This window comes from Ovis canadensis, chromosome 7, assembly GCF_042477335.2.
Source record: "Ovis canadensis isolate MfBH-ARS-UI-01 breed Bighorn chromosome 7, ARS-UI_OviCan_v2, whole genome shotgun sequence".
Taxonomy (NCBI): Eukaryota; Metazoa; Chordata; class Mammalia; order Artiodactyla; family Bovidae; genus Ovis; species Ovis canadensis.
Window position 1 is genome coordinate 33,412,245 of NC_091251.1, and position 13,118 is coordinate 33,425,362.

Sequence of the window (13,118 nt, forward strand, 5' to 3'; positions counted from 1 at the left end):
TCGCGCCCACCCCTCCCGCCGGCTCCCGCGTGCGACGCCCTGTGCGTGTCGCCTTGGAGCCCGGGCTATCTCCCGGGCGGGGGTACAGCGCCCTCACTTTCCGTGTCATCCACTCCTCCGGCACCGTCAGCAGAACCCATTTCTTTTGTTTGTGGGCCTGGGTACCCCTCGCAGGGTCATCCTTGCCAGGCTCCTCCCTTTTCACTGCTTGCTCGGGACGCGTCTGGCTCGTCCTCGCTGACCCTCGAAGGAAGGAACTTGCGGCCAAGAGCGATGCTAGGAGAGGACCTGGCCACATCTGCGGAAGTTCGACCTTCCTTTCCCGCTTGCCCAGCCTCGGTGATCCCTCCGATGTTCTTGGCACCATCCCCGCGGGTGTGAGCCGAGAGTAGCACCTGGGAATTCCCGTGCCACCTCCTCCCAGCTGGCAGCTCTGCCAACACCTCCACCCTCAGCATTACGCTCAGGTCCTGGAGACTAGGAGGAGGGTTAGGAGGATCCAGACTTAGCATCTGGGAGCGTACTAGGGGAATCCAGTCCACTCAGACTTATGCTCTGCTCGGCTATCACACCTATGCACCCTGCACTGAAAAATGAGCACATTGACTCAAAGCATGGTGATCATCTGCGTTTTATTTGTACCTCATTTGCGAGCTGTTAATTTCCAACTCAGTTCCTTCCACTCCAAGTTTCTTCTGTCCCATTTCCCTCAAATTTCCCTGATGCCCAGAAAAAAATACTAGTTGGTCTTTACCATGGTAGACTAAGCCCTCTCAGCAGGCCCGCTCTGTTCTCTCAAGGGACGTCTTTGTCCAAGGCTACAGCAACAGCAGGAATCCTCCCAAGACCACACCTTGATAGCAGAGAATGCTGGAGCTTTTCACAGGGCAGAATTGATTTGTGTGTGTGTGTATGGCAGGGGGGTGTTATGGTGTAAGGGTAGCAGTATGCTAGGCAGAGGTGGGAAAGGCCAGTTGATTGATTTGAGGACAGGACTCTAGAGCTGGAGCCCAATCTCTGCCCTGGTGGATGCTCTCCACATCCTTAGAGGTGGGATTGAGTCCCTCCAGCTACCACCACTGTCTCCCCAGTGATGTAGCTGGCGTCTTCAGAGCACAGGAAAGACACGATGCCGGCACAATCCTCTGGCTTGCCTATCCTGGGAAGCAGGGAAAAAGGAAGGGAGTAAAAATCAAACAGGGAGTGGAATTTGCTAAAGTATCACGCGATTTTTCAGGATCAGTGAATTGTCCATAAAATAGGGCTACCATTATTATAAGCTGTTATAATTCAATAGAAGCATTAATACTGTACTCTGCAAAAACCACGACACATTATATTCATATAATATAGGGATACTTTGTTTTTTAGAGAACTCAGGACACCAAAATCCAAAGTTATATAGATAACCTGGCTATTTCATTCTTCAGAGAATTTGTTTCACATGTGTGCATACTATTTGAATATCAGAGAGTCTGTGAGACAGTAAATGATTTGTTTAAAATGATTCCATTTGTACAGCTTCAATTCACAGACAACTTTTTTAGGAATCTATTTTTGTCTCAAAGTCATTTTGTGAGATTGTGCTAATTCTCAGTGTTTGTATCACTGATTGCATAGTTAGGGAACACTTTAAGTGCCATAGAATGCTCTAGAGGTGGGTGGAGTGGATACTTCAAACCTAGAAGGACTGGATTAGTGGTTCTCCATCCTAGCTACACACTGTTATCATCTGAGAGGCTCAACTTCTCCCTCCCTCCCCTTCCCCCACTAAAGATGTCTAGGTCCTGCCTTGGACCAATTAACAAAGAATCTCTGGGAGTGAGGCTTGAGCATCTGTGGTTTCACAACTACTCAGCTGATTCTAATGTGGATCCAAGACTGAAAAGCACGGGGCCAGATCATTCACTGTGGCTCAAGGATGACAATGGCCTGACCGATTAATGGACTAGGCCTGCAGCTCATGCCTGACATGAGAATGGCTTTGGGAGCACTTGAGAGCGTCTCCCTCCTCAAGCAGGTGTTGCTGGTACGTGTCCTTGAGGGGACAAGGTGGAGGAGCTAAAGACAAGAGAGCTCTGGGAAGCCAGAGACTGGAAAGAGGCAGAGAACGTAGAGGACAGGGAGCCAGATGAAGGTGCCTGACCTTTTGGGGGAAGAGGCTAGTTTTCTTAGGCAAGGGAAGTTTGGAGACTTTTATTTGAATTGTAGGATCCTTTTATTTGAACTGTAGGATCATCAACCTGAGCTTTGGAAACATGACTCTTTTTATTCAAGGGAAACTAAAACAGCATGCTTTGATTTTGGTTTTGGTCCCTGATCCTTAGGGACACCCAGAGGTGGAGGCAAACACCCAGGTGGAGAGAAGAGTCAGGGCCTCCCCCAGGGCTCTGCTCTGCTAAACCTGGATGCCTCTGTGTTTGGTTTTTGCAAGGAGGCAGACTCCCTGCACACACCACTGTAGTGACGCTCTGTTCACAAACTTGTGAAGTCTGTGTGTTTGAAGCAAGGAAAGGATGGCTGTGTTGTCTGCGGGCCCGAGAGATGGCAAGCTATAGGCTTCGAGGGACCAGACCTTTCCATCTTTATCCCTCCTCACCCTCCCCTGTGACAGCCTTACCTTTTGATCTGCATGGCTGCTTTTATGCTCTCCTGTCTTGCCTGATCCTCCCATAACTGCAGGAAAAAGGAAAATCTCTTCCTGTGAGGGACAGTGAAAGGACAAACTGCCTGCCCTCACATCTATTGAGAGGAAGGTTGGAGAGGTGCCCCCTTCATTTCCTAGTCCTTCCCAGCTCCCAGTCACCACCCACGGCACTCTTCTGCTCTGTTCTCTTCAGGTCCTAAGGAGGCATTTTGGTGGGTTGCTCCAGGTCTCATCCACTTAAGGAAATACGAAATGGCCTGAGTGGCATCTGAATTCCTCAGTCTCACTGTGCACCTTAGGAAAGGAGAGTGTGGGGATCTGGTCTGGACACATGGCTGGTATGGAGGGGGAGGGTGGAAAAGCCCAGGGCAGGGGGTGGAAGTGGTTGGGAGCTCAGGATCCAGGAGCTGGGCTCCTCCATTGAGAAGATGCCCTTTAGAGTCCCAGTGGGATTCAGGACTCCCCTTCCTCACCATACGGCTGAAGCTAGTCTTGATGAGTCCAGGCGCCAGGCAGTTCACCCGAACATTCCACTCTGCCAGTTCGATGGCCAGGTTCTTAGTGAGGCCCAGCAAGGCTGTTTTAGAAACGTTGTAAGGACCCAGGCTCTGGGGAAAGGAGAGAATTGGGTTAGTCTCTTCAACTCCAGCTCATTCTTGGTGGAGAATATCTTAACATAAGATAGAACGGGCAACTAGTAATAGGGCATCTCTTGTTAAAGAGGGTCCCAGTTAGAAAACTGTCTTATGGCAAAACCGCTCCTAGGTTAGCATTTGTGGAGGCAAGGCCTCTATTTCACTGGAAGGTGGTGTGCAAAAGGGGATACACATTTCCTAGGGTGACTGGAGGAATGGGAAGTGCAGGGTGGAGGAAAGGATAAAAGCAGCAGAGAAGGGGGTTCTTACAGGAAATGGGCTGTAGGCTGCTATGGAGGACACGATCACTATTGAGCCGCCTCTGAAAAAAGAGCAGAACGGCCCTGCTGCCACGGACCCCTGCCTCGGCCTGCGAGGGGCCCAGCGTGCCCCGGCCCCCTCCTTCCCTGTACCCTCGTTTCGCCATCTCTGGCACCACTGCCTTTGTCAGCAGGGCTGCGGCCTTCACGTTAATGTCCAGAATCTGCAACAGAAAGAAGAGGGGGAACAGCATGAGGGTCTTCAGAAGGCTGCAGAAGGCAGGGTGATGGAGAGTTAGAGTGGGGTCCCCAGGATCTGTTTGTTAGGGTTGGCAGAGGTCCTGGAGATGATTTACCCAGAGCTTAGAAGTGAAGACACCATGGCCCAGGGAGAGGGAGCTTTGAGAATGACAGCCAGAGAATGACACATTTTGGGGTTTCGGTGAGAAGAATGGAGCCTGCTTCATCTCGTTTCCTACGTCTGAGCTGACCCAGTATGGATCTGAACTCTCAAGGCTCTCTTGGACTTGAGCTGGACTGTCTTCCAACTAGCGAGAGCCTGGGATTTGGGCTGGCTTCCTGGACCTGCCCCAGAGTGAGCCGTGATTCTCAGGGAAAATGTGGCCTGACCTCAGGCACTTGGGTTTGTTCCAGCACTTTTCTGGCTTCTGAGTTAGGGAGGGAGATGCTCTTGGCCCTCCAGGATCAACTGGCTGGCTGGATACTTATTGGCACACGGGATCATGAGGAGGCACTATTGGGGGAGCTGGGACATAGTTTAAAATCAAAACTGTACATCTGTAATTTAAAACAAATGCATGAGCCTTGTTTTCATTGTTCCAGGCACTGCTGGGATAGTCCCCTCCCATTCCCCCCATGTAACTGTTTATTTTGAAAAGTTTCACTCTTGCAGATAAGTTGAAATAGAGGGACAATGAATATCTGGATATCCTTTAACTACATTCACCAGTTGTTGACATTTTGCGCCATTTGCCCTAACTATGTGCTTATGCAGCTTTTCCCTTACCCTTGGAAGGCACGTTGCAGACATTATAATACTGTAGCCCTAAATGCTGTAGCATTATTTCCAAATAATAAGGATGTTCTTACATACCACCATTCATTATCACACCCGAGAAATTTAACATTGAGAATCATGATTTTACTTAATATACTGTCCATAAAAAATCTTCCCCAATTGTCCCCCAAATGTTCTTATTTTAAAAGTCCAGGATTCAATCAAGGATCAACCACGGCATTTAGATTTGACGTATTATGATGTTAAAAAAAAAAAGCCAACTAGAAAGAAAAACTACTCAGTTGATAACTGATTTTCATGTGGTCCCTATTCAGACTGCTCATGAAAGATGTTTCTCTGCTTTAAAGAATATCAATCAAGAACTGACTCACTGAAGACCATTTTGGCACTTTGGTCTCTATGTCTGTGGGACACTGATAAACAAACTAGAATATTTTAGTATCCTTAAACTTCAGTGTTGAGAGATTATTAACGACATCAGGGTAAAAGGCAAAACCATGGGAGATCATAAAAAATTTAGCATTTCCAAATCATGTGGGAGTATTAACCTTAGTAAACAAAGACAAATCTTTCAATTAAGGCTTTATAATTAAAGAATGTAGGTGTGTGATATACCTTATAAATATAATGTTTAATTATACACCCTCACATGAAAACCAATATCCTGTTCTTGAATTTAGACATCTGGATCTCAGATGTTCTTGACACTGGAGTTAAAAAAGAAAGAGTGCAAGTCTTTTTCAAAGACTGTATGTCATAAAGCGGCAACTTAGTTCATTTCACTAGAATTGATATTTCACTTAACTAGCAGCTATTAAAGTTTTCCAACTAATGGAAAATCATTCATTTTTGGCAGCTGAGAGGGGGAAGGGTGGTGTGTAAATCTGAGTATATTAGTTATTGGCATATTAGCTGCCATGCCTACTGGAAATAAACCAGGAAGAAGAGCTTGGATAAGCCCACGGTGGTAGAGGGGAGAGAGCTGGGGGAGGGAAGCAGAAGACAGTTAGCAAGGAGTCAATGAAAACAAGATTGCGAAGCAGAAATGAAAAAGAAAGGGACAAAGGCAGCCCCCCCACCTCCATTCGCCCTTTACCAGGTGCACTGCAGGTGTGTGGCAAATTGCGAGGACTCCTCACATTCACACTGCACTCAACAAATGCATTCTAAAAGCAGATTGAGTGTGTGCCATCCTCTGAGGCCCACCCCTGCTGCTCTCATCCCTCCTTACCTTGTCCCACACCTCCTCGGTGACGTCCATCAAGCTTCCAAAGAAAGGGTTGACGGCAGCATTGGAGACCAGGATGTCCACGCCGCCGTGAAGCTTCACAGCCTGGAGAGGAGGAAGGTCTGAATTAGGGCTACAGGACAGTAAGTTCAGTTCAGTCGCTCAGCCGTGTCTGACTCTTCGCGACCCCATGAACCTCAGCACGCCAGGCCTCCCTGTCCATCACCAACTCCCGGAGTTCACCCAAACTCATGTCCTTTGAGTCGGTGATGCCATCCAACCATCTCATCCTCTGTTGTTCCCTTCTCCTCCTGCCCTCAATCCTTCCCATCTCCAGGTTCCTATGCAATATTGCTCTTTACAGCATCGGACCTTGCTTCTATCACCAGTCACATCCACAACTGGGTGTTGTTTTTGCTTTGGCTCCATCCCTTCATTCTTTCTAGAGTTATTTCTCCACTGATCTCCAGTAGCATATTGGGCACCTACTGACCTGGGGAGTTCCTCTTTCAGTGTCCTATCTTTTTGCCTTTTCATACAGGACAGTAAGGGAGGTGCATTTATCAATATTGGTAAGGGTTCCTTCTTAGGGACAGTTGTCAAAATGAACTCTTTTCCTTAAAACATTTTCTCTTCAAAAGCACCCCAAGCTCTGCTATTGTTCATTCACTAAACAGTGTCCAGGTCTTACAGTCCTGATGACTGTAACCTGCCAGGCTCCTCCGTCCGGGGGATTTCCCACGTAAGAATACTGGAATGGGTTGCCATTTCCTTCTCCAGGGGATCGAACCTGCATCTCTTGCACTGGCAGACAGATTCTCTACCCCTGAGTCACCAGGGAAGCCCCAGGCTCTACTGCTAAAACATTTAAGGTTGTCTCGTTTCTTCTGCAATCTCTTCTTCCTGCTCCCACTTCTTCTAAGGCTGTCACTGATCCTTTCTCTTTTGACTTTCCCTTTCGGAACTCCTTTATTCTCATGGCCTCAGCTTTCACCTCAAAATCCATTTCTAGACCCTTCCTATTTTATCCTAGCCCCATTTCTCCAAGTGCTTACTGTCCAGTTTCCCTTGAATGAGTTACCATTACTCAAACTCAGCCTGTCCATATGTACCTGAATGGAAAAATGAGTTTAAATAGACCCACAGAAAGTTGCCACTGGGAGGGGCCTTTGAGATCATCTTGCCCAATGTCCTCATGGTAAAGGTGATAAAACTGAGGTTCAGGGAAGTTCATTTCTCAAGGTCATATGGCTCAGTAATGACATATCAGGACCAGCTAAGAAGAGGAATTCTGCTCATTGAGTCTTTGGAGAGGTGATATGCTCAGGGCACAAGGCTAATTAGGGGTGGCAGAATTGAGTCTCTAACCCAGAGCTAATTCATAAGAGTCCTCCAAAAGTGAGTTGGGGGCCACTATGAAACTGGCTATCCAGGAGGGCCACGATGGAGGAGACGCCGGTCTGGGCTTAAAGCAGTTCCATGCTCAGTTATGATGCCTTTTCCTCCCCTCCCCCACCTTCTGCTTTTATTTTTTGGCCTGGAGGCATGGAAGATTCAAGGCAGAAACTGAGATTTAAACTGGGAAAACCAAGAGAGCCAACAGTTAACCTCCTTAATAAACTGTACGTAGGTGGTGAAGGCACGTGCTGGAGTAACGAATAGCCAGTCTTTCTGCCAGCATTCTGCCACTGGGCAAACAGACTTCACATTTGCCCAGACTTGGCAATTTTGATGCCTTGGGCAAACGGCGCTAAATGGGCCCTCAATCAACTTTGTGCTTCCCGATTTGGCACACAGAGGGGTGTTATTAACAATGTGTACCATCTGCTAACTCCCGTTTTTAACTAATTATTCTTGCTAACTAGGTGCTAAGCTCAGTTGCTTCCACACTGCTGAGGGGGATGCCTGGGCTGTCAACACGTAAATTTAACACATTTTAAGATCACATAATCTTTGCAAAACCTCTATCAGTACTCTCCTGCACCGTCTATATTTTGGTGTCCAGGTCACCTGCCTCGGCTCTGTGTAAGTCTCAAGGAAAACGTAGGATGAGTTAGAAAGTGATGTGTGCTGGGCCGAGTGCAGATGTGTTAGGGGTGGGGAGCCAGCGGACTGCCGCAGAATTGCCTGGAGCGCTCTTCCGGTTGGTCTGTGCATCCCGTCCCCTTCTCCTTCTAGGCCTATCAGCGTGGACAGGAGAGCAGGCTGGCTTTTGACTGAACAGAGACAGAGAACCATGGAAGATTAATGGCAAATTTGCTATGACCACCCAGGTGTCTTCTAAGGCTTGCTCTAAATTGTGTGATTGCTACCCTAAAGTGGTTAAGAGTTGCTTGCTCTGTGTTCTGACAGGTCTTTTTTTTTTTTTTTTTTTTCTTTTTTTAAGTAGAATCAAGTGGAGAAGTGGCTGATCTGGTTTCAGCTCATGTTGCCTTTGAGAAGCTTCAAGGTGCAGCTTAGGAGGCCACTGGGGAATAACCATGCTCAGGGCAGCAGCTTCCCTCATCACAGGCTAGTGGCTGGCTATAGGCAGGACACATCTCAAACTGCCAACAAGTATCCTATCATTCTCCACTCGACACTGGTCTTTTCAACTACTTGAGAGTCAATTTTGATTCATCCCGCCTGGTCCCATTTCTTGACACCAGCCAGGGGGAAAAATTTTGGTTGGTTCCCACTAAACATCGCTTAGGCACATCTGTTCTTCCTGCCACTGCTCTAGACCCAAGTGACAGCATCAGCTTCCTCACCAATGTCCTTGCCCAGAGTCTTCATTTCTCCAATATATCCTTCCTACCAGTGCCAGATTATTGTTCTTTAGTAATTATTTCCACCTCACTCAAAATCTCGCGTGGATTCTTATCTCCTCCAAGAATGACTAAACTCCTTTGGGAGGCCATGGAGGTCCATGTCCCCCATCCTTCCCACCCAACCCATTTCCTACCAGGGCTCCTGAGCCTGTGCTCTCACACTGTGGGTTCACAGAGCACCCCACCCTCCCTTCCTTGACTATCTGCTCACTTTGCAGAATCATTTGGGATCCTGGCCCTAGGCCATCTGCCTAGTCCCACCCACTCCTCAAAGTCTAGCTCAAACCTCACTTCTGGGTCAGAGCTGCAGGATGGGCAAAGGGGACCTAGCGAGGGCCCAGAAGTCACCTTCCCAGCAGGATTTTGACAATAAGTGGCCACATACATTTCACATGACCACTAGTTGGTCCAGGATCCCAGGTGGCTCCCACCCTGAGGATCAAGGTCTTGGGCTCTGTCCAGCAGAGATGGCAGAGGTGGCCAGGCATGGTGGCCTTCTTGGACCCACAACTGACTGTCTCCAATGCACATTTGAGCATCTGCCAAACGACTCCTGACAAATGGAATAACCTGTGGTGTTTACTACGCCACTGTCTACAATCGTTTCATGCCCTCCTTGTCTAAGAGTACCCAAATTATTTCCACCGCTTTTCATTCTGTCAGCAGAGTATCTTTTGCTTCCCATCCCTGGGTAGATTCTTCCTGCCACTCCAAGAAATAAAGAGTGTGCCCTGAGCCTAGGAAAGAGTGGCCTCCTTTGTAAGATGTTTACCTGCAAGACTGGTGCCAACCAACTCTCGACACTGGTTTAGCCACGTTCTTTGAGACTAAAGTCCAAGAGGGCACCTAAGGCCTGACCTGGTAGGGAAATGCTTGGTAGATTGTAGGTAGCTTGGCTTCCCTGGTGGCTGCGACGGTAAAGAATCTGCCTGCAATGCAGGAGACCCGGGTTAGATCTCTGTGTCGGGAAAATCCCCTGGAGAAGGGAATGGCTAGGCACTCCAGTATTCTTGCCTGGAGAATTCCATGGATGGAGGAGTCTGGTGGGCTACAGTCCATGGGATCACATGACTCAGTGACCAACACAAACACACAGGTAGCTGGTAAGTCTGGGTTGGCTCATACCTCTTCCCTTACTGGTTGTGGGACCTTGGGGTGTTGCTCCAGCTTTCTGAACCATTCTTTAAACAGGGAGCATAGTCCCACCCTTGCTTGGGTTGTTGTTTGCAGATAACCCATGAAAGGCTCGAGACAAAGTGAATGGCACACGGTGGCTGAAACAAAATGGGCTGCCTCCTATAGGTTCCTGGGCACTCAACTTTATAAACTGAAAAACCGGGGATTGATTGTTTCTTAGCCTATAGTGGGAATGCCTATTTACCCTTCTTATCTGCCCAATTAGACTGGAAGCTACTGGAGAACCAGGACCAACTGGAGTTTTTTGGGTGCCCCAAGGCACAATGCAGGGTAGAACAGTAGAGTGTTTTTTGGTTCTCTCACTGAAATGGGATGATTCTCGGAGACAGAACCGAAAGGCATACATAAAAATGTGCTGGTGGACTGGTGTGGGTATGTGGAATGCACTATTTTATTTTAGTGAACAGTGCTGGTTTGGATTACACCCATGTTGTCTAGGAAGGCCAGTGCAGGCTGCCTCCTTTCTGCTGTCTCGTGGCTCTGGACCTGTATGTCTGCTGCTTACCGTGGCCACCAGCCGCTCCCGGTCCTCAGCCTTCCCTACGTGGCACACGGTGCCCGAGACGCTCAGCCCTTCCCCTTGCAGTGCTGCCACTGCCCGGTCCACATTCTGCTGCTTCCGGCTGCTGACCACCACGTGGGCCCCGTCCTGCGCCAGACGCCGGGCGATGGCAAAACCGATCCTGTGGGCAGAGAGAGAGAAGGACTTTTAAGCCTGGTACAGGAAGAGGGGGAGAGCATGGGCTCTTAAGTCAGGCTGCTTTCTGTAGGACCTCCACCTGTTAGGATTAATGGCACAGCCATTACCATACAGATGGACATGCTTAGCATCTTTTTGGCACTGGTTTACTATTTTTATTATGGTTTTGGCCCTCAGTCTAGGTTCCCAGGAAGTGATAACACCTTCCATAGGTGTTATCATAGGCTCCATACCCTATAGGGACTGAGGGGAGAGAGAAATGACTTAGGGGTATAGCAAGCAGCAGTGATTTCCATGATTGGAGAGTCTCAGAAAAGCCTTTACCCCTAAATAATTTCCTTAGGACAGTAGTCTACATCATCTCAATATTCTATTGTTAGTTATGTTTTGGGGTACATATGAAACGGGGTCTCTGGTTCAGTCAGTTCAGTTCAGTCGCTCAGTCGTGTCCGACTCTTTGCGACCCCATGGGCTGCAGCACCCAGGCCTCCCTGTCCATCACCAACTCCTGGAGTTTACTCAAACTCATGTCCATTGAGTCAGTGATGCCATCCAACCACCTCATCCTCTGTCATCCCCTTCTCCTGCCTTCGATCTTTCCCAGCATCAGAACTGAACTGACTAGTTATATTTTGGAGTACATATGAAACTGGGGGTCTCTGGTTATGAACATAAATTTTTTACATTCATAGGAGAAAGGGTTATACATTAAAAAAAAATTATCTACCTGGCTATATGGGTCTTGGTTGGTCCATGTGGGATCTAGTTCCTTGACCAGGGATTAAACCTGGGGCTCCTGCATTGAGAGCATGGAGTCTTAGCCACTGGACCTCCAGGGAAACCCCCAGGGCCACACATTTTGCGCTTGTTAGCCATTTGCTGCCAAGTCGCCTCAGTCGTGCCCCACTCTGTGCGACCCCATGGACTGCAGCCTACCAGGCTCCTGCGTCCATGGGATTTTCCAGGCAAGAGTTCTGGAGTGGGGTGCCATTGCCTTCTCCAGGTTTCCCCATTTATATGTATTCTAACTTTGTGAAGAGCTGGCATCTAGCAGGGGTCTGTGGGAATGAGAAACAGGGTAGGTAACAGTGGCTGGTAAGAAACAGGCTGGGCAAGAGAGGCCACAGTATACTGAACTAAACAAGAACCTGGACACATGACTTGTGTCCCCTCTAGGGAAGGGGCAAAGTTCTGTGAGGCTCCTGGGGGTGCCACAGTGTGGGTGTCTGGAACATTTCCACAGTCGGTGTAGGCAGTGCATAGGGTGTTTGAAATCTGGACTGTCTTGGACTTCCGGCCTCTGGTCTTCCCAGACTCTAGGTGGAGCCAGTTGATTGGGGCGGCCCAGAACCCCAGGAGACAGGATAGACGGGGTAGGGTGAGGGGCAACGCCAAGGCGGCGGACTCGAGCCAGGGGCGGCAGTGACAAGAGCGCTGTTAACTGCAAAGGTGGGGGGAGCGGAATCTGAAGGGGGCTGCAGGCCAACCACGTGCTGCCTTTCTTCCAGGGCCAGCTCTGGCCGCACGGGAGGACTGAGGAGAGGGCGCGGGAGGCCAAGGACAAGGGGTATCACCTGTTTGCAGACAACGGGGGACTCAGAGACTCACTCGGGCACTCACCCGTCAGTGGAGGCCGTTACTAGGGCCACCTTATTCTCCAGCGGGTTCCGGCGCGCCATCCCGCAGCTGGCCATCCGGACCGACTTCCACGACCGCGCACAGGCACCCAAAGGCAGTCGCACCTTCAGCATGGCGCCGGCCGGTTCAGGGTTCTGCACCGCCCAGGGGAGGGGACAGTGGGGCAGGGCGAGGGGCAAGGCGAAGAGTGAATCGCCTCCTGGCTCGGCGGCCCGCTCCCCTCCCAGCTTCTGGCTCCCGGATCCCGTCTCCCCGCCCCTCTTAAGCCCTAGATCGGGACAGCTCCTCCCGCTCCTCGCGGGCCCTAGGCCAGGGGAGCCGGCCGTGGCCAAGAGCGCCCCCTGCCGTTTGTGGCCGCCGCGCCCCTAGATCCCCTGCTCGCCCTGGCCGGCCCGGCTTGGGACGGTGCTGTCGGTTCCGGTTCCCTGTGGGGCCCTCCCCACCTCGGGGAGCTCGTAGACTTCCTTGTCCTCCCTCTCCTCCTCCCACCTCTGCTTGCCCACGTCAGTTCTTGGGGCAGAGGGGACTTTAACTGTTTGCTTTTGCTTCCTAGAACTTCAAGGTGGGTTTTGTTTTCCAAGAAAGTCTGGGTCCACGTTTGTGACAGCTCAAAGGAGGCCAGATGTTTTGAGATTGCTCATGGGGGTGAGGCTCCTCCTGAGGGTCTCAGGGGAGCCTGGAGGAGCCTACGGGAGACACCTGATGGAGAGGAGCAGGGCTAGGCCTGCACTGCCCTTCACTCTGGCTCAAGTTCTCCTCCATCCCCATAGGCCTGGAGGGTAGACTCTGATCACCAGGGGTAACCAGCGTGCAGAATTAAAGATCCTGACCTGACAGGATCTCTTATATCCTCCACTCTAGAGAACTTCTCTAGGCCTAAGTGGTAGCAAGGAGGCTAGAGTGTCCCCTAACCAGTGGTGGAAATTCAGAGCACTCAGGAGCACTCAAGTGCTTCATAATCACT

The 13,118-nt window shown here is 49.8% G+C and overlaps 1 protein-coding gene across 1 annotated transcript; it reads right to left on the reverse strand.

The window, feature by feature from the left end:
* Nucleotides 1-615: 615 nt before the first annotated feature.
* LOC138443370 (dehydrogenase/reductase SDR family member 4) lies at nt 616-12,647 on the reverse strand. Its single transcript, XM_069595605.1, has 8 exons — nt 12,137-12,647; nt 10,322-10,499; nt 5,813-5,914; nt 3,696-3,766; nt 3,553-3,604; nt 3,121-3,255; nt 2,621-2,676; nt 616-1,159 (listed from the first exon to the last, which is right to left on the reverse strand). Exons 1-8 carry the CDS (start codon nt 12,265-12,267, stop codon nt 1,045-1,047), a joined length of 840 nt encoding a protein of 279 aa, XP_069451706.1. The 5' UTR covers nt 12,268-12,647; the 3' UTR covers nt 616-1,044.
* Nucleotides 12,648-13,118: the final 471 nt, after the last annotated feature.